At 38.4% G+C, this 22,236-nt stretch overlaps 1 protein-coding gene across 1 annotated transcript in view; it reads right to left on the bottom strand.

Annotated features, from left to right (window-relative positions):
* Positions 1-22,236, bottom strand: part of LOC125110806 (phosphatidylcholine translocator ABCB4) — an 85,258-nt gene that overhangs the window by 43,590 nt on the left and 19,432 nt on the right. The window contains exons 7-14 of the mRNA XM_047752405.1: positions 20,559-20,730; positions 17,353-17,466; positions 16,220-16,330; positions 15,900-16,025; positions 13,369-13,572; positions 12,839-13,009; positions 4,249-4,410; positions 4-174 (exon numbers count right to left, since the gene is read on the bottom strand). Of these exons, the coding sequence (XP_047608361.1) occupies positions 4-174; positions 4,249-4,410; positions 12,839-13,009; positions 13,369-13,572; positions 15,900-16,025; positions 16,220-16,330; positions 17,353-17,466; positions 20,559-20,730 (1,231 nt within the window). The remainder of the gene's footprint in view (positions 1-3; positions 175-4,248; positions 4,411-12,838; positions 13,010-13,368; positions 13,573-15,899; positions 16,026-16,219; positions 16,331-17,352; positions 17,467-20,558; positions 20,731-22,236) is intronic.

The raw sequence follows: 22,236 nt of genomic DNA, 5'->3' as shown, positions 1-22,236 counted from the left end.
TACAAGTTCATTGATCTCCACATCAAGGCCATTCTGATACTTCCGTGAATTTCTTAGGCTTTTATTCCTAAATATGTAATGAGTTTTCTGGCCATCTGGGGCCAAACCCACCGGAGGCTTTTCAACAGTTAGTGCAACTTTAAATTCTTCTGATGGGATCTGGCTTCCTGATGTCTAAAAGAAGAACAGGACGTTGAATTGTGTGTGTCTCCAAGTTTAGAACCATAGAGCCATTTGAATATCACATGTGTCAAGACTTTTAGGTTCCATAACACCTTCTCAGTCAAGGTTCACTGCAAACTGTCAAGAAGTGTATCAACCAACACAAGGAAGAAAAGTTGCAAAGGACAGAAAAGTCAAATTGAATTTGAACTCTATGAAAATTGGAATATAAAAGTATTGTCTAAAATTTAAAAGGTGGGAGTTCCCAACGTGGCTCAGTGGAAATGAATCTGGACGCAGATCCATAAGGACGCAGGTTTGATCCCTAGCCTTCCTCAGTGGGTTAAGGATCTGGCATTGCTGTGAGTTGTGGTGTAGGCTGGCAGCTGTAGCTCCAATTAGATCCCTAGCCTGGGAACCTTCATATGCTGCGGGTATGGCCCTAAAAAGACAAAAAAATTAAATTAAATTAAATTAAAAGGCAGGTTTTTCACCATCCAGCAGGTATGAGGGAATTTCTTCAATATGCAAGAATCCAGAGAACAAGTCAGAGACCACCATGAAAGGGCAGAAGAATAAATAGAAACATTATCAAGGGCTCATTTTTAAAGCTACAAACAAGGAAAAGCTGGTCACGCCCCATGGGAGGCAATTAAATTGCTTTCCTTGCCTGGCTGAATGCAATCATCTTCCTCAAAGTCCTACTCAGATTCATCCACACCTCACCCCAGGTGACCAGCCCAGTGGGTTCAGCCTCATTACTGGCTTTGGGATTAATTCTCTCCTTCAAGGGGAGGAGGAGGGATAATTTAAGGACCTTTCAGCCCAGTAGTGGATAAGGAAATATCAACCCAGTCATCCTGGAGTCTGCCTTTGTCTCTGTTCTCTGTTTGCTTCCACCACATCTAAGTGGCTTGTCCAGGACCTCAGTACTTGTGGTCTTGTCCTGTTGTTGCTCCTCCTCTTCAGGTCCTGTCCCCAAAGCCAGTCCTATGGCTAGTGCCTTACTGCACCTACAGAAGGCTGTCTAACTTGAGCCCTGCATCTTCTTTGATCGAAACTTTCCACCTGTGCTTTCAACACCTAACAGAAGACCACCCGGTGCCTTGGACCTCACTGCAATGATATGCTCTGCTTGGGGCACTTCCTCACTTGCTTTCCTCTGGAGCTGTTTTATACCATCACCCAACTGACACGCAAGCTAGATGAAAGGCTTAGCCTTGTCATGGATGCCCCCATCCCCACTTCCGACCTCTCCCACCCTGCTACCAGAGTCACCTTCCTAAAGGGTAGCCCTGCTCAAATAACACCCAAGCTCAAAAATCTTCCATGGATCCCCACCACATGCTCAAGGCTGGCTCCCCCAAGTTCTAGCTCACGGCATGTCAAACTGAACCACCTGCATAAATGCCTTCTCTCATCTTTTTCTCCTATAATCTTGTCCATACTATCAAGGGGTCCATCTCAATAGACAGCGCTTCCAATAAGCCCATTCTGGTTTTAGACTTCTTCTACCTCCAAATGAAGAACCCCCTCTCTCTATCTCATAGTATTTGGGGGGGGGGGCCTTACCTAAAGCTCTCACTTAGTGAGTGCTGAAGTCATGGAGCTCCAAAGCCAAGATAGCCACTTTCACCAGTTGATAAAAAGTATATATTTAAGGAGTTCCCATTTTGGCTCAGTGGTTACTGAATCCAACTAGGAACCATGAGGTTGCGGGTTCGATTCCTGGCCTCGCTCAGTGGGTTAAGGATCCAGCATTGCAGTGAGCTGTGGTGTTGGCTGCAGTCATGGCTCGGATCTGGCATTGCTGGGGTTGTGGTGTAGGCCGGTGGCTACAGCTCCGATTAGACCCCTAGCCTGGGAACTTCCATATGCCTCAGGTGTCGCCCTAGAAAAGACAAAGAAAAAAAAAAGTATATATTTAAAACCAACAGCCCTGGAGTTCCCATTGTGGCTTAGTGGGTTATGAACCCATGAGGATTTGGGTGTGATCCCTGGCTTCACTTACTGGGTTAAGTATCCTGCATTATTCAGTTGGTCGCAGATGCAGCTGGGATCTGGCATTGCTGTGGCTGTGGTGTAGGCTGGTGTCTGCAGTTCCAATTTGATCTCTAGCTTGAGAACTTCCACAGGCTCAGCCCTTAAAAAAAAAAGTAAGAAAAAAAAAAAAGAAAACCAATAGCCCTTATTTCCTACACCTGGATATACTCCAGCTCATTCAAATATTTAATTGTAAAAAAGTAAAACAAAAAAGGTTGAAAAGATGTATGGGAGAAGATCCTTTCTAAGAACAACTCCAAATTCTGAAGATATGGAGGGGATTACATATAAATTAAATTACATGAAATTTTAAAGCTCTTTTATATCAGGCAAACAAGGAACCAAATTAAAGGATAAAACAGGAAAAATACTTCCAATACATGCAAGAGAAGTATTTCCTTTTTATATAAGGATTTCTTATAAGAAGAATATCACAAATAACCCAACAAAAAACAATCTGATACAGGAACAGATATTTCCTTTTTTTTTTTTTTCTTTTTAAGGCCTCACCTGCAGCACATGGAAGTTCCTGAGCTAGGAGCAGAATTCGAGCTGCAGCTGCTGGCCTATGCCACAGCCACAGCAACACAGAATCTGAGCTGCACCTGTGGCCTACACCACAATGAATGGCAACGCTGGATCCTTAACCTGCTGAGGGAGGCCAGGGGTTGAATCTGCCTCCTCCTGGATACTACTTGGATTTGTAACCTCCTGAGCAACAATGGGAACTCCAAATTCTCCCTTTTAAAGTGCTTTTTTAAAAAAAAGAAATTCAGGTGTTTCTTAACCTTATAGCGACCTTACATGGTTTTGTATTTCAAATGTGGAAATAGAGGCTCAGAGGAGTTAAATTACTCGTCAGAAAACAAAGCAAATTTTTTATTTAAATTTTTTTTTTTTTTGTCTTTTGTCCTTGTTGTTGTTGCTATTTCTTGGGCCGCTCCCGCGGCACATGGAGGTTCCCAGGCTAGGGGTTGAATCGGAGCTGTAGCCACCGGCCTACGCCAGAGCCACAGCAACGCGGGATCCGAGCCGCATCTGCAACCTACACCACAGCTCACGGCAATGCCGGATGGTTAACCCACTGAGCAAGGGCAGGGACCGAACCCGCAACCTCATGGTTCCTAGTCGGATTCGTTAACCACTGCGCCACGATGGGAACTCCTTTATTTAATTTTTTTGATCTCTCCACCTCCAAAACGTGCTACCAAAGGGCAATACCTAGGATAGAGAAATACTGGAAACAAACCAAGTATCCAACTTTAGAGAAATGATTAAGCTGTTTATTACACATTAATATAATTATTGCTGAGGACATATTAAAATGATAGTATCCAAATGATGTAGATCTGAAATATGAATAAAAAAGAACAAAAATATGTACATACTAGTTACCGTTATATCAAAGCAAATGAACATACTTTTATAAATTTAAGAATCGTTTACAGAATAAAATATTTTTGGGTTATTTTGCAAAGTTGCTCAAGTGAGTAAGCCCCAGAAAAGTTCAATAATAAGACAGCCAATAATTATCAGTAGCACTTGTTTGGGGAAAAGAAAGTGAAGAGTTTTGTTTTTTTTTTTTTTAAAGAAAAACCAAACTATTCACTTCCTAGAGCCAAGAATCTTGCTATGAGTTTTATTAGGATCACCTGGGAAGCATTTTAAACTCACATAGGACCTCCCCAACAACTAGAGACCCCAGCACTGCCCTCTCACCTCTACCAGCGTTCTGATCCTTCCTACTCTCCCCACGGAAAGCACCTGTTAGTTTGAACACATTCCCCAGGCAATTGACTCTGTCGCTCTGTTGTAAAGATTAAGTTCAAAATGTTTTTAGCAGTTTCTTTTATTTTCCTTCTCCTTCACCCTTCTCTTCAAAGATTCTTTCAATAACTCTGAATTAAAGTCTGAGATGGATACTTTAGGCATCTTCCTGGATACTTATTTCCCAGTATGCTGTTAGCTGCACGATACTTTCATAATGTAAAGAATATTCCATTGAGGAGCAAACAGCAGAAAAACTTCCCAGTAAGCAGATACCTGCATGTTAACAAGCCTGAAGTACACCCCTCCCTTCTGCATTAGTTCCTTGTGGCTTCCTTGCTCCACGATGACTCCATCATCAAACCCAGCGATGATATCTACATTTCGGATTGTAGACAAACGATGTGCTATCACAATGGTGGTCCGGCCTTCCCTGGCCTGAAGAGGAAGAGGACAAACACGGAGGGCAGCAGGGTTACAGTGTCGAGGAACTGTCAAATATCACACAGTGAGCACTTGGATGGTGTGTTTGCTGATGGTGGGATCCTCGTGTGATTAGGACACAAAGGCATCGCTTGTCTATGAAAGGTTAAAAGGAGATTTGAATTAGGGACCCAACAGGAGGCCAGCCCCTCCAGTATTAGAATGGATAACTTGGATAACTCTGGGAGCCTATAACCTTTCTCAAGTGTTCTCATACCTGTGTGAGGAGCCTTGGATCTGAATTATATGATAGGTTAGAGACTATAGCAGAAGCATGTTTGGGAGTTTTTCAGCCTTCTCCAGAGCACTCCCACAGGATTCCTGCCTGATTTTAACTATAATTCTGATAGACTACATGCTGGCAGCCTCAGGGAAAATGTACCCTGAGATCTGGATGCTTCAAATTATGGTTCAAAGACCATCTGAACCATAAGCTCTAGAGTGGAGCCAGTCACTATGATTTTTAACAAGTGCTTCAGGTGATTTTTATGGATGCTGACCTCTACACATCGACCCCCAAGTAGCTCTGTGAACTCACATGTTGTTGGCTTGGTGGGTTTATGAACAGGCATTTACACCCTGGAAAAGGCTCATCAAGCTATTTGCTTTACATCATTATTAATGGTTACTCCCTTTGATACTCACTAAACCTATGAGGCTAACAACTTTTTTTTTTAATTACTCAATGAATTTTATTACATTGATAGTTGTACAATGATGCTCACAACCCAATTTTATGAGGCTAACAACTTCTTAAGACTACTTCTACCCTGAGGCAATAAAACCACATCCTTAGGATGGTTATTAGAGTATAGCCCGATTCACCTAAGTAGTTAAAATGATAAAAATGAGAGGCTAGATTCCTAATAGCCAAAAATTGAGGGCAATCCAAATGTTCCTCAGACGATCAAAAGATAAACAAAATGTGGTCTATCCACACAATGGAATAGCATTGGGCCAGAAAAAGGAATGACATACTGATATACATTTTAATACAGATGAACCTTGACAATTTTATGCTAAGAAGCCAGTCACAAAAGACCACACATTGTATTCCACTTAGATGTCCAGAGTAGGCAAATCTATAGAGATAGAAAGTAGATGAGTTGTTGCCAAGAGCTAGGGTGAGGATGGAATTAAGAGTGATTGTTAATGGGTACCAGGTTTCCTTTTGGGATGATGTAACTATTATGCAGTAGGATCATGGTGATGGTTGAAAAATCTTCTGGATATACTAAAAACCAATGAATTGAGCATTTTTGGCCACACTCATGGCATGTGGAAGTTCCTGGGCCAGTGACTGAACTTGAGCCACAGCAGTGACAATGCCAAATCCTTAACTGCTACACCACCAGGGAACTCTGAGCTGTACATTTTAAAAGCATGAAGTTTATGGTATACGAATTGTATTTCATTTTTTTTTAAAAGGCCACTCATGAAAATTCTGAAAAAAAAGTTAATGAGAGGGTAATATTTCCACCAGATATTATAACATAAAAAGCTATAGCAATTAAAACAGTAAAATCCAAGGGAAGCTATCACATGAATAGACAAATTCATGAATAGAACAAGATAGAGTTCAGAAATAGACATAAAACATTTAAAATTAGTATATGATAAATATGCATCGTCTATCAGTAGAGAAAAGGTGGATTATGTAATCTGTGGTACTGACTTCATAGTGTAGCCATGTGGAAAAATAATGTGGTCTTTCTACTTTAGTCCTTACACTAAAATAACCAATTGAGTTTAAATAAATATATGAGTTAAATCATAAAGAGAAAGACTAAAGTATAACTCCATTGGACAACATTCAAGACTATTTTTTGATTTTTTAGCATATGGGCCCCAAAGAAATATTCAAAAATATTTACTGATTCACTGATGTGGAAGGTGCATGGCTTGGTCTATGTATGATAAGACATATAGGAAATAATCTGATCAGTCTACTTATATTCATGATACTAACAGTGATGAGTAAATTGCTAATAGTGATTGTTATCATTATGATAATAATAGCTATGCTATGTCAACATAAAGAAACAGAGGAATTGGAATCAGATTAATGAGTGAATGATTTGTGTGCAGGAGTAACAAAGTAGGTATTTGTGAATTTCAAAGTCAGTAACTGTTACCCTTGACCAAGAAATACTGGCCAGAGCAGAGGGTATTTGATGCAAAGAAATATTTTCTCAGAGATCCCTAACACCCCAGTGATGATAAGACATTGGCAAATAAATACCCCAGGCTCAAGGATACCAACTATTAAGAAATTTGGAACTTCTACAAATTTTGGATGTGTAGGGATGAAAGGCAGGTCTAAACAAAGACAGTACGAATCCATTAACCTTTCTGGAACTTCTGAAGAAAAAAAGCGTAAAATGAAACTTTTCCGGATCATTTCTGTTCTTTTCTTGCTCCTCCATTATGGAAACACGATGAGTAGGAGAGAATAAGTGTAGGTCTGAAACTATGTGATTATTGACTTTCTTTAAAAATCAAAATATCAAGTCTGTTTTTGTATTCTTCTTTAAGATCTTATATTGAGGAGTTCCCTGGTGGCCTAGTGGTTAAGGATCTGGCACTGTCACTGCTGGGGCACTTGTTCAATCCCTGGCCAGGGAACTGTTGCATGCCACAGGCATGGCCAAAAAAACCAAACCAAAACAAACAAACAAAAAAACAAAACCCAAATGAACAAATAAACAAATGACCCCCCCCACAGATTTCGTATTTGAAAACCTATTATTTATTTCAATGAACAGTTGCTGTCTATTCAATGAAATGCAGATAGGGTCATTAAATTTTTTTTCCTAATGTAGCTATGTATCATCTCAATGTGCTAGGCCATAGTAATCAATTCAGTAAAAATTTATTTAGGTTTTTCTATGTGTAAGGCATTGGAGTAGGTGTTCTAGAGATACAAACATGAACCATTTATTAATTCTGCCTCTTAGGGGGTTTATTCTTTCTAGGAAAGAGAAAGCATATACATAAATAGCTAAGTACAGTAAGTTGGTTCCACATAAGAGGTACTGATCAATGTATAAAGGATCCACAAAAGGAAAATAGTATTCTCCCAGGATAGGTAATCAGGGAGGAATAATAGTAGATATAACAATGGTACATCCTTATGTTTCTCAGAGGAAAGATAATCACAAAATTCAACTTTTCACTCTCAAAAAGAAAGTTGGTTTATAACCTATACAGACCAGCCAATTGATTAGCTAGTATCATTGCAGGGAGTAGAGAAATGAAGGAGTTCCCTTTTAAAAACACAGTTTATTGTTTGCAAAAATGTATCAGTTTATCTTGCAATGTTTGGGTAGATTATAATGGATGGACAGATTATAAACTATCAGCAGCCACTATGGTAGGTTAAACATGGCCATAAACACTTTGCAGCCACTCCCATTCAGAGGTGGAGTCTATTTTTCCACCTCCTCAAATCTGGGCAGAACTTGTAACGTGTTTTGACTGAAAGATGTGAAGGAATTAATGCTTGTGCAATTTCCGAAGCATAGGCTTCAAGAGGCTTTATAGCTTGTGTGTTTGCCATCTTTGAATTCTACCTGGAAAGGAAGCTTATCTAGTCTATCTGAGATGAGATGCCTCATGCAGGAAAACTGAGCTGCCCCACGCAAGAGCCACCTGCCAGGAACATGAGAGAGGCCATCTTGAACATTCTAGTCCAGCTGGCCCTGAGTGAAGAGTAGTTGCCTGGGGAGACTAGGGAAAACCAACAGAGGAATCACACCTGCCAACCCACTAAGTGTTGGTTTTAAACAACACTTTGGGATCTGTGTGGAAGGCAGTGGCTGGAAGGGAGGTGATGTTACTGCAAATGGAGATGGAAAGGCAAGTCAGGAAATTGCTATTAGAGGCTGAAAAGGCAGTGATCAGTTATGCAACCTCAGAATAATTGGAAAAGTTGTTCCATGTACTAACTGGGAACACAGATATTTTACCTAATGAACTTGGACATCTGGCTAAGGATCTCTAAGTAAAACATTGAATGAAAGCACAAGGCTGTATACAGTTAGGTATAGGAAGAGAATGATGAACTGAAGAAGAAGCCATTTTGTTTGCAAAGTGAATTTAGAGGCAACATAGAAGACCCAGTACTTGCTCGATTGGAAAATGAATTGTCAGCCATCCAGGGAAATGAGGCCAAAGGTCATACTAGGATGTAGGTATCGGATTTTTTGTTAAAATCTCTTAAAGACAAGGCAAATTCTAAAATACACTCTCAGCTACATAAAAGGGCTTTTAAGACTCTTAAGGGTTTTCTAACGGCAGCTTCATAAGCAATCCAAAGTAGAGAGAGGCTTATCCTGAAAAAAATAATAGATGTAGCTTACAGGGCTTGAGTGAACCACATTCAGATTCAAAGCAAACTCACAAAGTTTTGAGAGTTCATCCACTTGGACTAAAAGAGAATTAAGAAAACATAAAATGTAAAGAGGCCTCTGGGTCTCAAATTTCTTTGGAGAGAAAGCCAGCTGAGGAAGTTATTCAGCTGCAGACATGGGCCATTTCTTATGCAAGAGGAAAAAGCTCTCAGGGGAAGAATCTGAGAGCCCCGGGGGTGGATCTACAAACCAGGAACAATGGACTAGGGAACCCACTGTCAGGAGGTAGCACTGGGCCTTAATCAACGAATGCTCCCTTTCCCACTGGTAACATGCACCTGAATACATTTCAGAAATGCTATGGATCAATAACTGCTACTGCTTCCTGTTTTTGTTTTGTTTTGTTGCTATAGTGTGCAGCAGCTTGATGTGGGATATTAGCTCCCAGACCAGGGATTGAACCTGGGCCACAGTTGTCAAAGTACCAAGCCCTAACTATTAAACCACCAGGGAACTCCGTTGTTCTCCTTTTTGAACAGGAGTATCTGTTATAATTAGCCTGTCTCTGCATACCATTGTTTTTGGGTATATGTGTGGAAGATAACATCTCTTTAGCTCATAGTTCCCTAGATCAAGATTCGCTTAACATGAAGAATCTCATCCGTATCTGTATCACCTACAGATCCTCAGATACTGGACTTTGAACCTGATGTCATAACTGTACAAACATTTTGAATGTCTTAGGAAAAGGTGAATTTATTTTGCACTTGAGAGAAATGTAAATAATTGTGGCAAAGAGTATGCTGTGATAGATTAAATATGGTCACAGATTCTTTACAGCTCACCCACCAAGAAACAGAATCTGTTTTCTTACTCCTTCAGTGTAGGATAGCCTTGTTACTATCTGCGATCAGGAGTGTGGTAAAAGTGATATTGTACGAGTTCTCGAATCTAAGCCTCTAGATGTTTTATAGCTTCTGCCTCTGGATACACTGGCCTAAGACTTTTGTGTAAAGAAGCATGGTTAGACTATTGCATGAGTGAGTATAAGATGAGTACAAGAAGCCACACGGTATGCCTAACCAATGGCCAGCATATGAGTGAGGCCATTTTGGACCATTTTTGCTAAGTCAACCCTCCAAGTAAATACGCTTATATGCGCAGGTAAGAACAGCAGAAGATCCACCCAGTCAATCCACAGAATTATTGTTTTAAGTCTGAATTTAGGATGGTTTGTTATGTAGTGATAGGTAACCCATTCAGCAATCAATGCAATTAATAACAATCATGGTAATGGTAATCACCACAGTAATAGCATTGTTTCCTGTATGCAAGGTACATGCTCAAAATTTTACAGGCAGTATCTCATTTAATTTTTTCCGTCATCCTACACATTATTTCTCCCCTCCTCCCTAATTACTTCTGCAGGATCTCAGGCTTAGAGAGGTTGGTTAATTTGCCCAAAGTCATGAAGCTAGAAAGGGACAGAGCCAGGACCCCAAACTTAGCCTGTCTGGCACCACAGCCTGTGCTTTTACCCAAGCTGCTAAGGGCTTTTATCGGAGATTTAAAAAAAACTTGTGAGTGGTTTGTCAGCTTTTTTTTTTTTTTTTTTGTCTTTTTGCCATTTCTTGGGCCGCTCCCACGGCATATGGAGGTTCCCAGGCTAGGGATTGAATCGGAGCTGTAGCCCCCGGTCTACACCACAGCCACAGCAACACGGGATCCGAGCTGAGTCTGCAACCTATACCGTAGCTCACGGCAACGTCGGATCCTTAACCCACTGAGCAAGACCAGGGATGGAACCTGCAACCTCATGCTTCCTAGTCGGATTCGTTAACCACTGAGTCACAATGGGAACTCCTGTCAGCTATCAACTGAGGAATGGGCCATAACCCTAAAGAACACAAATTACTAAACTGAGTGAAGTAATTTATCCAAATATGAATTAAAACTTGTAAGGCTATGACTTTAGCTGACAGAATTCATATCATGAGGAGCTCCCTCGTGGCTCAGTGGGTTAAGGATCTGGCATTGTTACTGCTGTGGCTCTGGTTACAGCTGCGGCTCGAGTTTGATCTCTGGCCCAGGAACTTTTGCATGCCATGGGCATGGCCAAAAAAAGTTTTGAAAAAAGGAAAAAAAGAATTCATATCATGAAAAACAACATTTCCAACAATTCTGTTGTTTTGGTACAGCAAGGGCTGGTCTATTGAATGTTTGTATCCTCAAGTGTTGAGACCTGTCACCTAGGGCTGAATAGAACTTTTTTCCCCATCAATCTCTCTCTTATCCTAACCTAACTTTATGCTAAAAAATCTATTTTGACACATGAATGCCCATTTGTGCATAAGTTAAAATTAATTGTTTAATTTATGCATGCATTTATTTTTATGATTTCCTGATTGAAATAATTTCTAATGAACCAACCAAACACAAGTCTCCTATGGATTATAGATTGGTTCCTTAATACCAATCTATTAATATACATGAAATTTCATGAGACAATATACATGAAAGCAATATAATTCAGTATAAAATTAGTAAGGAATAATTATCATAATCTCTCATTATTAAATTACATTATATAAAATAAGCCAAAATATTAATCTGATAAACCAAGAAGCATGACAACTACAGTTTATAGCACAGAAGGCAGTTGTGTTTATTTAGGATTCAAGTATAAATTTTCCTGAGAAAATAAGGTTCATAAAGCTCATTGCTAAAATTTCAAGAGGAGATATATACATCTGAATATACGTACATATATATATCTGAATCACTTTGCTGTATACCTGAAACTAACACAATGTAAATAAACTATATTTCAATAAAAGTCAAAAAATAAAATAAAATTGGTCAATAAAATTTCAGGAGGCAATGTGGAAAGACAAATAATTTGTACATTTTATTACTAAAGCCTCTCAAATCAAATATATTTATGATATTTATGTATTTGAAACCCATTTTTACACGGTGCCATCTGACTCTAGTTTTTATACTGTTGTTATTGCAGACGACATCAGCATTGACCTTGAAAGTGGGTCTTCCTGTGAAACTTCAATTTAGTAAAGATGGTAGTGAGTGTTGGAGACCACTGAGCTGCGGAACTCTACAGAAAGCAAACTTGGTGTTGTGGCAAAGCCAGAAAAGCATGTATGCCATGCAGAGTTCTCAAGTACAGGGTCTCCGTCAAAGACAAGATAAAGGACTTTTGCATTAATCATGCTATTCTTAAACAGCTGCACTATGTCCTAAGGATATGCCTCTTTGATATCACTAAGAGATAGTTTTGTCTTGCCCACTAATCACCTTCCTTAATCCCACTAACCTCATCACCTTCCTTAATAAAAGTCCTGAGGGCTAAAGCCTAGCGCCTTTGTTCTCCAGAGGTTCTCCAGACCTCCTGGTCCCCCACTTTCTAACTGTAAAAGAGTCTTGTGTGTTTTGTAATACCACGCCATCCCTCTTTCAGGATCTCCCATTACCCTGAAGTGCTGGACTCAGCAAGTGAGAGATTTAGAAACATCTGAGCCAGGCCCATGAGCTCAGCAGCCCTAAAATATGTCGCTTATTTAAATGCTTAGACGAATATGCAAGTTGAACCTTATTTCCAGAAAAGCATCCATTCACTTTCATGTATAGATAAAGATGAGGTACTGCCTGCAAAATAAGGCAAGTATTTTGAGCCTTTTTTTCAGCTGGACTACAGGGTAGGTAATGAGACTTTTTTTGTGTGCAATTACTACAACGACTTTTGATCAAGCCCTAGCCTATGTGCAAGAAAAAAGCAAGCTAAGTGACGCACTGCAGAGTTCTGGACTGGGGCTTATTGCACCTCAGTCAAAGCAAGGCAGTTAATGGGCTGCCCACCTCTCTCTGCAATGCGTGCTGACAGGAGAAATCAAGAAAGCCCCACAGGAGAGAGGCTCTCACATTGATGCTTTTAAATCTAGACTCCCAAAGTCCTAACAAGAATTTGCAACAAAATTTCAGATGGTTGGTCCTTCAGGTGTCTAAAGTCCACTGACCTTATCCAGAGCTGCCTGTACCTCAGCTTCACTCTCCGTGTCCAGTGCTGACGTTGCCTCGTCTAGCAGGAGGATCTTGGGGTTGCGAACCAGGGCCCGAGCAATGGCGATTCTCTGCTTCTGTCCACCACTCAGCTGGGCCCCTCTGTCTCCAACCAGGGTGTCAAATTTCTACAACAAAAAGCATGGTGGAGCTCTTGCAGTATTTCAAATAGAAAAACCTATGGAGTCTAGAAATTCAGGAAGACAACACGGAGCTTCATTTGGACTACTGCAATGCGTCACAAGTTATAATAAATAATACTGAATTCTAAAAAACTGCTAACACATACTCTGCACAAAATTTTATAGGATTTGTATACCAGGCTATACTCCTTAACCCTCCAACTGCATAATTCAAGGGACTTACCTAACAAAGTTGGACAACAATGCATCTGTTTTCAAACATTAGCTTAAACTTTGAAAGAAAGAACACAGTTGCACGAGGAAAGATTCTAATTTTAAGGGTAACTGCATAACAGAGGTTTTACCTGTGGTAATTTCATGATAAACTCATAGGCATTGGCTTCCTTGACAGCCTTCTTTATTTCATCCATGGTGACATTTCCACGGCCATAACGAATATTTTCAGCAATTGTGGTAGAAAACAGCACTGGCTCCTGACTCACCACTCCAATTATTTCCCTCAGATACCTTACATTAAATGTCCTAATATCCTGCCCATCGATGGTAACCTGAAAAAAAAGAAATATTTCCGTAAATATTTTAAATCATCTGACGTATAAAACATCAAGTCTCTTTAATTTGTTACCAAAAAAAGCTAATATTTAACTTATTTCAGTGGTTAGAAAGGAGAATAGGAAAGAAACAGCAATGTGCAAGACTAAATAAAAATAAAAAGTGTATTCTCTCTTTTGATATTTATTATCTCACATATACAGTTTTTTCATGGATGGATTATTCTCCATTAGTCATGATATACTGAGTTGTATATTTTTGTCATAGCTATTATTTTTGCTTACCATTATCATATTTGACTAAAAATATCCATTTACCTATCTGGTCTACATATCATTTTGATGGCATTATGATGGTATATAACACACCATACTTTAGCATGTCCCACCTGCTGAATATTTGGCTTCCTTCATGGGACACTGAAGAATGTTTGTAAAAGCAGAGAATTACCAGGATGAAGGGTGTGATTTATTTCCTCCCCCCCCCATAACAACTGATTCATCTGTACAATGTGTGGTATATGTTGGGCATTTATTATTTGCTGAATAAAGGCTGAATGAACAACCCTCTAAAAAGATTTTAATAATTTACATCAGCAGGAATATATAAATATATCTGCCCCACTGTAATTTACTAGCTCTGAGTTTTATCATTTTAATGTTTTTTTCCTACTTAATAAGTGTGTGGTAGTATGTTATATTTGTTTTAATTTGTATATAATTATAAGTGAGGCTGAACATATCCTGAAATGTATTACAAATCTAGATTTCTTTGTGAGTGATCTGCATGTTCATATCCTAGCTATATTAATTTCTAAAATATTACACATAATAGCTTTCTTATATATATATAAATTATTTAGTCTAATGTACTGCTTTCTTTTATTATAATTTTACTGATTTTTATTGGAGAGAGGTTTAAGGAAAGACAGAATTGGTCAACAGTACCACTAGGCATTTCTTCTATTATTTCAACAGTAGAAAATTGCTAGGTCACTGTATGAACTGTGAATATCTCTAAGTTGCAGAATTTCTGAAGAGATTTTTTTTCCTGCTGACATGTATTTTTTTCTTAAAAAATGTATTACTTCAATAATTTTTAAAATAAGATGTTTTCAAATGCTATTCACAGTGGTTAGCATTTACTAGGTTCTTTTGTAAAAATAAATAAAACTGTTTACACTTGAACCAACCTAGACTTTCTCTAGGAAATGAGGATGGGCTTATATTTCTCCTCAGTAATATCAGATTTTTCAAAGACAGTTTGCTAATTTTATAAAAAAAATTAACAAATACTTTGTGTATCCTGGAAAATTTTGTATTCATTCTTGCAATCGCTATTGAATCTCAATGCCTTTTGATGCTTTTTGCTTTTCTTTGTAACTTGTAAACTTCTGTTTTCATGATTGTTGGATTACATTTCAAGATCATGTAAATTCAAAGTCCTAAAGTTGGTACAACTGAGGAAATTTGAATAAATACTATGGGCTAGTATTGTATTAATGTCAAAGATACTGATTTTGATGACTGTTTCGTGATTATGTAAGACAATGTCTTCTCAGAAAATATATTCTGAAGTACATAGGGGTCAAGGGGCATGATATCTTTAACTCACTCTCAAAGGTTCAGAAAAAAATATGCATGTATGTATGTATGTGTGAGTGTGTGATACATACACATGAACATGCAGTGGGAAAGAGGATAATAAGGCAACTGGGTCAAAATACAAACCATTAGTGAATCTGAGCAAAGAGTACATGTGAGTTCCCTGCTTGTGACATTTCTGCAAATTTGGATTTATAACTTTTTTATATGGGCAAAAAATACACCCTAGGTTATTATTCTTCCCCACATCACCAGACGTTTCTTAGAGACTATCCCACTTTCCCCTCCAGATATTCCAACACTTAAGAAAACTCAACTGTCTTTGATGAATTTTATTACTGTTCTAAGACTTCTTGTGACCCTGAACGCCAGGCTGTAAACAATTGTTGTATGGAATATTTTTGACCAAACCCAGTGGCATCATTGAAAATAATGCTCTCAGTGGTTTGCATGACTCTTTTCCAGTGATCTAGTGGGCTATGAACAGCTTAGTTGGGACAGGGGAAAGCATTGTCCAGCTTCTTTGGATTTTATCATGAATACTTTTGTTAAAACAGCCCAAGGGCTTGAAGGCATTACCCAGATGCATGGCAATTCTGTAATCTTTTTACCAAAATTAGATTCACATGCAAATTTGTTACTAAAAATAAAAAAACATTTTCAAAGGGCTTATTGGTAGCTGACTTCCCACTTTGGAGAATGTGGTTCTTCCCACTTACCATACCCCCATCAGGGTCATAGAGCCTCTGTATCAACTGAACCGTCGTGCTTTTCCCGCAGCCACTGTTCCCAACCAGGGCCACCGTCTGTCCGCTCTCTACCCTCAAGTTGAGGCCCTTCAAGATCTAAGAGGGAAAAGAAAGGAAAAAGAACACATTTCACATCAAAAGCCTAAAAGAGGAGTAATGTGATCCAATTTTAAATTTGAAAAAAAAAATCAAATAAGGGAATTTAACCCCAAAAGGAAAAAGTACATACATATCAATGTGATTAAACAATCAATGTGAATGAGAATTCCTGTAACTATTACTTACAATACCTTGACATTAGGTCGAGCTGGATAAGAGAAATGAACATCACTGAACTCCAAATTCCCTTTGATGTTGACTGGTTTGTATCCTCTCTCTGAAAAACTGTCAATTTTAGGATTCTAAATAAAACAAAATCCAGTGACTATTCCATCATAGGACAAACAATTGCATTCTTAAGGAATGTGCTTTAGCAAATTCCAAAAATAGGACCCAGAATGGCATAATTCCCCTCATATGAGACAGAACACAAGTTGAAGACTGTCTGAGTTTGTGTGTGTACTTAAGGAAATATTCCTTCTCAGAAAATAGGCTTTTCTTGAAAAGTACATAAGGGATATATTCATTTAATTTCATATATTATTTCGCTGGTATATCCTCATAAATTTTCTGTAAAATATACATGTTTATACAACTGCGATAAAAATGCTATAATTGACATATCCAGATATTTTTGCATTTAGTGAAAATTAACTTATTCCTAAACAGTAAATGTAATGGACTGGGTTGAGAAGATTGAAGAACTGGTTAGAGCCAAGTTATTTAGGAATAACGTAAACTTTCAATATAAGCAGAAGCTGAACAATTTTCTCATGACTTCGATTAATGAAACAGGAATTGCTTGGATTAAACAATCACATTTCAGTTATCTAGTCTGCATTTTCTCTGTGTTTTAATATATCAAAACTATTTTCTTTTTTTTCACTGCATTCAGTACAACCTATTCAATATAGTTGATTCAAAATTATACCATACATACAGTGATCATTTTTTTGAAGAGGGCAACCCACGGCAAAACATACTACCAATTTTGGTCCCACCAATAATTTTTCCACCCACACACAAATCATAATATTCTCAGCCTGGCTACAAAATGATAGAGAAAAGGAGAAAAACTAGGAAGACAGACATCTTTGCTTTGAGCCCAATAGCACACTAGCACAGATGTACCTTCTCAAAATGAGATCAGTGTTACCTGATTATGTAAAGATAGACTTGCAGAAATATTAAGAAGGGGCATTTTTTTTCATTCAATACTGAGAGGTTCATTTCACACAGTTAATTTTCAGGTGACATTTAATCTAAACCCAGATTATCTAAGCCTCAAAGAATTTTTTCAGCATTAAAATAATAAATGACTCACATTATCAATAATATCAAAGATCACATATGCTGCTCCTCTTGCATTGGCAAAAGCATCAATACAGGGAGCTGCCTGTCCAACACTGAAGGCTCCGATTAGGATTGAGAAAAAGACCTGAGCAAAAGAACACAAGGAAAAGTGATAAGCCCCCACTCTGGTGTCTATCATTCTTTTAGATATGATTTGTTTGGATCACACACTACCTAAACGATCAAGTTTAGGTTGGATGCTTTAAAATTTTTTCAGCGAAAAAGCAAAATTGACAACATTAATATGGTATTTTATTGCACAAATGTTTTCTTCAACCTCAAAAATTTTTTTTTTTGTCTAGCTTGCCAAACTATCTCTTGCTCTTCTCCTGGACGTCTACTGAAAAATTTTTCACTTAATTCCTTGATTCTGAAGCTACTGTCAGCAGAGGAAAACATTTTCCATCAGTCTTATTATCCAGTCCTATATGATTTTCTCTAACTGTGCATGGAATTACACAGAATATTCAAAATGAAACATGGTAGATTTTGGCCCCATGAAATTTTCCTTCAAAAGTACCATTTTATGTACATATTTTGGTAAGATTTTTAATACAAAAAGTAATAGATCACATATTTTAAAACACGAAATCACACCTGAGATTATTAATTCCTTTACACAACTATTCTGTACTACAGTTAAACAAAGTTAACACATTTCCCTTTTTATTCTTTTCACTAAGAAAATAAATTGATGTAGAAAAACCAAGAATATAGCTTCAGGAATCCAGATAATTAGCATAAGTGAACCAAGGAAAACATAAATGAAAAGAAATTAGTCCTTTCTCCCTGGGCATGGTGAAAGGCCTACTTATAATTTGGCTTTCCTCAGAAAATGGTAACAATAACACTTCACATACCCAGAACTCAGATATCTATAACTGTCTGCAATACAAAGAAGAACCAAGAAGAAAGGAAGCAAAAGTGTCTTTACCAAAATCAACATTATTAGGTCAATGCACAAGAGCCCTTGGTCCTTCTGTAGAGAGCATCACTGCTCTCCCTGCGTCGAGAGCACCACCCTGCAGCCCTCCTGGGAAGTCACTGTCCACATACTACCCATGGGGAGAGCAGGCCAGAGAGGAAGCATACTTCACAAAGGGTGGAGAGCAGAGTCAGGATTCAATCTGCCTTCTTCGTAAAATTCAGCAAATGAGGAAGGAAGTGGTGGGGAGACAGGTGAGGAGCTCAGGCTGACTGCCAGAAAGGAGACCAAAAGAGAAAGAATAGACCCAGCAATGAAGAAAGCTCATCCAGCCAAACATATCTCAACACCTTGATGGAGTCTGAAGGTTCCACCCCAGAGGACATTTTGAGATGATAAATTTTCATAATGTCCCCAGGCCATCATCAAGGGCCCAAGCTGTGTTCAGAGTCCTCTGTCAGAAACACAGGGAAATGCGGATTTTAAAAGATTGCCAGTTGAACAGCAGTTACATGCTGTCCTGATCGCCACTGACATGGCAAGAAGGTCACAAGATGTGGCTGGTTTATAAAAAAAAAAATTTACAAAAAGGTATGCATATTACAGTACCAATTTTGAAAAAAAATATATATCTATATATTAAAAATGATCTGGAAGAAAGACACCAAAGCTGTCATTAAGTATATAAAGATTATTAGATCACAAGTAACTCTAAATAATTTCCATTATTTATTTATTTATTTATTTATTTTTGTCTTTTTGCCTTTCCTAGAGCTGCTCCCGCTGCATATGGAGGTTCCCAGGCTAGGGGTCTAATCGGAGCTGAAGCTGCTGACCTACGCCAGAGCCACAGCCACAGCAATTCGGGATCCGAGCCGCATCTGCAATCTACACCACAGCTCACGGCAAAGCCAGATCCTTAACCCACTGAGCGAGGCCAGGGATCGAACCCACAACCTCATGGTTCCTAGTCAGATTCGTTAACCACTGAGCCACGACGGGAACTCCTAATCCAATATTTAAAACTCAATATTTGGGAGTTCCCGTTGTGGCTCAGTGGTTAACGAATCTGACTAGGAACCATGAGATTTCATGTTCCATCCCTGGCCTCGCTCAGTGGGTTAAGGATCCGGCATTGCCATGAGCTGTGGTGTAGATTGCAGATGCGGCTCGGATCCCGAATTGCTGTGGCTGTGGCTCTGGCGTAGGTCAGCAGCTTCAGCTCCGATTAGACCCCTAGCCTGGGAACCTCCATATGCCTCAGGTATGGCCCAAGAAAAGAAAAGAAAAAACAAACAAACAAACAAACGCTCAATATTTGAATCCTCTGTGTAGCTAGCATATATTATTTTTATTTTTTTAAATTTTACTTTGAGTTTATGGCCACATCCTCGGCATACAGCAATTCACTCACTGGCCAGGGATTCCCCGGGCCAGCTGAGGCAATGCCAGATACTTCAACCCACTGCCTCAGACTGGGTATCCAACCTGCACTGCAGCCACCTGAGCTGCTGCAGTCAGATTCTTAACCCACCATGCCACAGTGGGAACTCTGATATATTATTTTTATAATCATGAGTGAAGCTATTTTCATTTTGAAAAAGAAAAACAAACTAAAATATCTTTTCATCTTTTATTTCCAATAAATGTTTTAGATTATGTAAATTTAACATTCTTTTACACTATGACTTATCTATAATAATGTTTACTTTCTGGATTCCCTTTGTAGTGCAGCAGAAATGAATCCAACTAGGAACCATGAGGTTGCGGGTTTGATCCCTGGCCTCACTCAGTGGGTTAAGGATCTGGTGTTGCTGTGGCTGTGGTGTAGGCTGCAGCTTCAGCTCCAATTAGACCCCTAGCGTGGGAACCTCCATATGCCATGGGTGTGGCCCTAAAAAGCAAAAATAATAATAATAATGTTTACTTTCTTATACAATAAAAATCATAGGCAGAACAAAGATGGTTCCAATCCATAGTTGTTCATTCATAAATTTATTCAATTTTTATTTATTTATATGTTGCATATGTTTCTCAATTGGTCTAACTACATGCTTTTTCCTTTCCCCCACTCATAATTCTGCCCTGTTTATTCTAGAAGGCCAGCTCCTCCCACAGGATAGAGCAAAGATTTACCAAAAGAAAAAAGCCTATAATCATGGCTCATCCTTAGAAAAGGAGGAAAATAAAGAAAAGGTAGATGGATAAACAATATTTTCAGGTTCTTCATAAATATTAGGAAAATGACTTACTGTCATTGCATTTCCAATAGTGTATTCTTTTGATATAACTAGAGTGGATCCATACCAGAAGGCCAGCGCATATGATGCATATATTAATAGGAAGGCAATGCCCATGGAGATGTTTGCTGAAATAGCTTTTTTAATTCCAATCTTTTTGGCATTTTCTAGATGTTTCTGATACCTACCAGAAAATGAGGGGAACACATTATAATGAGAAAACAACCCAAAATATGAATCATACTCAATTCCTGGATAATTGGAGGTTTAAGGCACAAAGCCATCAAAGTAAGAAACCCCTGGTGAGAGACCCGGCTTCTTGCGAATTGAACTGATTCAGGATCAGCTGGAACTAGAGCTGATCTAAGCCTTTTTTTTACTGGCCTGGATCCATCTCCCTCAGTCCCTACCAGTCCCACTAATGTTCCCATGGCCATTCCAGGACTGACGTTTCAATCCTGGGAGAACCTCACCATCACTTTCATGGCCAGCACCATAAGTCAAGGTTAAGGTGAAAGAAGAGAAACCAAGCCAATTAGGAAAGACCTCAAAATGTAAATATTATTTGGATATAAATGTAAATGTACATACTATAAAAGTACATTACGAAATGTAAATACTAACTCTTAAAACAGATTCTTAATACAGCTCAATTTTTCCTCTCTAGAGAAAAGAAAACCCTCTCTCTGCTGCCCCATTAGATGAGAGATAGAAATTTTACTTGTTTGGTTATTTATATTTGGGGCTTTGCTTTTTTGTTTAGCTTTGGTTCTGATTTTGTTTTGCTTTGTTTTCAACTGGGCTGGGGCTTTGCTTTTTTGTTTAGCTTTGGTTCTGATTTTGTTTTGCTTTGTTTTCAACTGGGCTGACCTACAACTGTTAAGCCACGGTACAAGGTTATAAAGTGGTCACTACTTAGAGGATACAGGTTCTTACTCAACTTTTCTAGATTTTAGTTTCATCATTTGTAAAATGGAGTTACCAAGGCCTACCTTGTAAAATGATCATAAGTTTGATAGATAACTATAGAAAGTTGTTAGTACGGTGCTGCTGGCACATAGTTGGCACAACCTGATAATTCCTATTCCTATATTTTTAGATTATTTTAGAATTTAATCCCTTCCTAAGTGTTGCTTGTTCTCTGACTGTCTTATTTTCTAATATTAACTAAAATTCATAGTAGGCTTCTAGGATTTGACATAACGATACAAATGTCTAGAATGGTTCTGCTAAATAACAATGTTTGTTTACATCAATTTTAAAAAGTCTTTCTTTCCAAGTTAGACACAAAAAGTGTATAAAACTTAATTTTGGCTAGCTAGAAAGAAAGAAAGAAAGAAAGAAAGAAAGAAAGAAAGAAAGAAAGAAAGAAAGAAAGAAAGAAAGAAAGAAAGAAAGAAAGAAAAAAAAAATCCCCTGGCTATACAATGAAACTTAAGGGGAAAATATCACACACATTAGTGTGTTCCTGTTTCTAACAAAAAACAAACGACATCATATCTCTTTTGGTTTAACCAAATAAGATGTTGAGAATTTATTAATTTTTTAAAAATCTATGCTGCCATGAAAATGTATGTCTTTTGATTACTTAAAGCACCCAGCTCTTCAGTGTTCTTTCCTCAGGGTTGGTGATGCATTCATTTAGCAAAGCTGTGTCCTTGAGGAGACAACCAGCATGTCACACCCAGCA

The sequence above is a fragment of the Phacochoerus africanus genome, chromosome 11 (assembly GCF_016906955.1).
Source record: "Phacochoerus africanus isolate WHEZ1 chromosome 11, ROS_Pafr_v1, whole genome shotgun sequence".
Classification (NCBI taxonomy): Eukaryota; Metazoa; Chordata; class Mammalia; order Artiodactyla; family Suidae; genus Phacochoerus; species Phacochoerus africanus.
The sequence above is the reverse complement of the archived record's forward strand: the minus strand, read 5'-3'. Positions and strand labels throughout refer to the sequence as shown.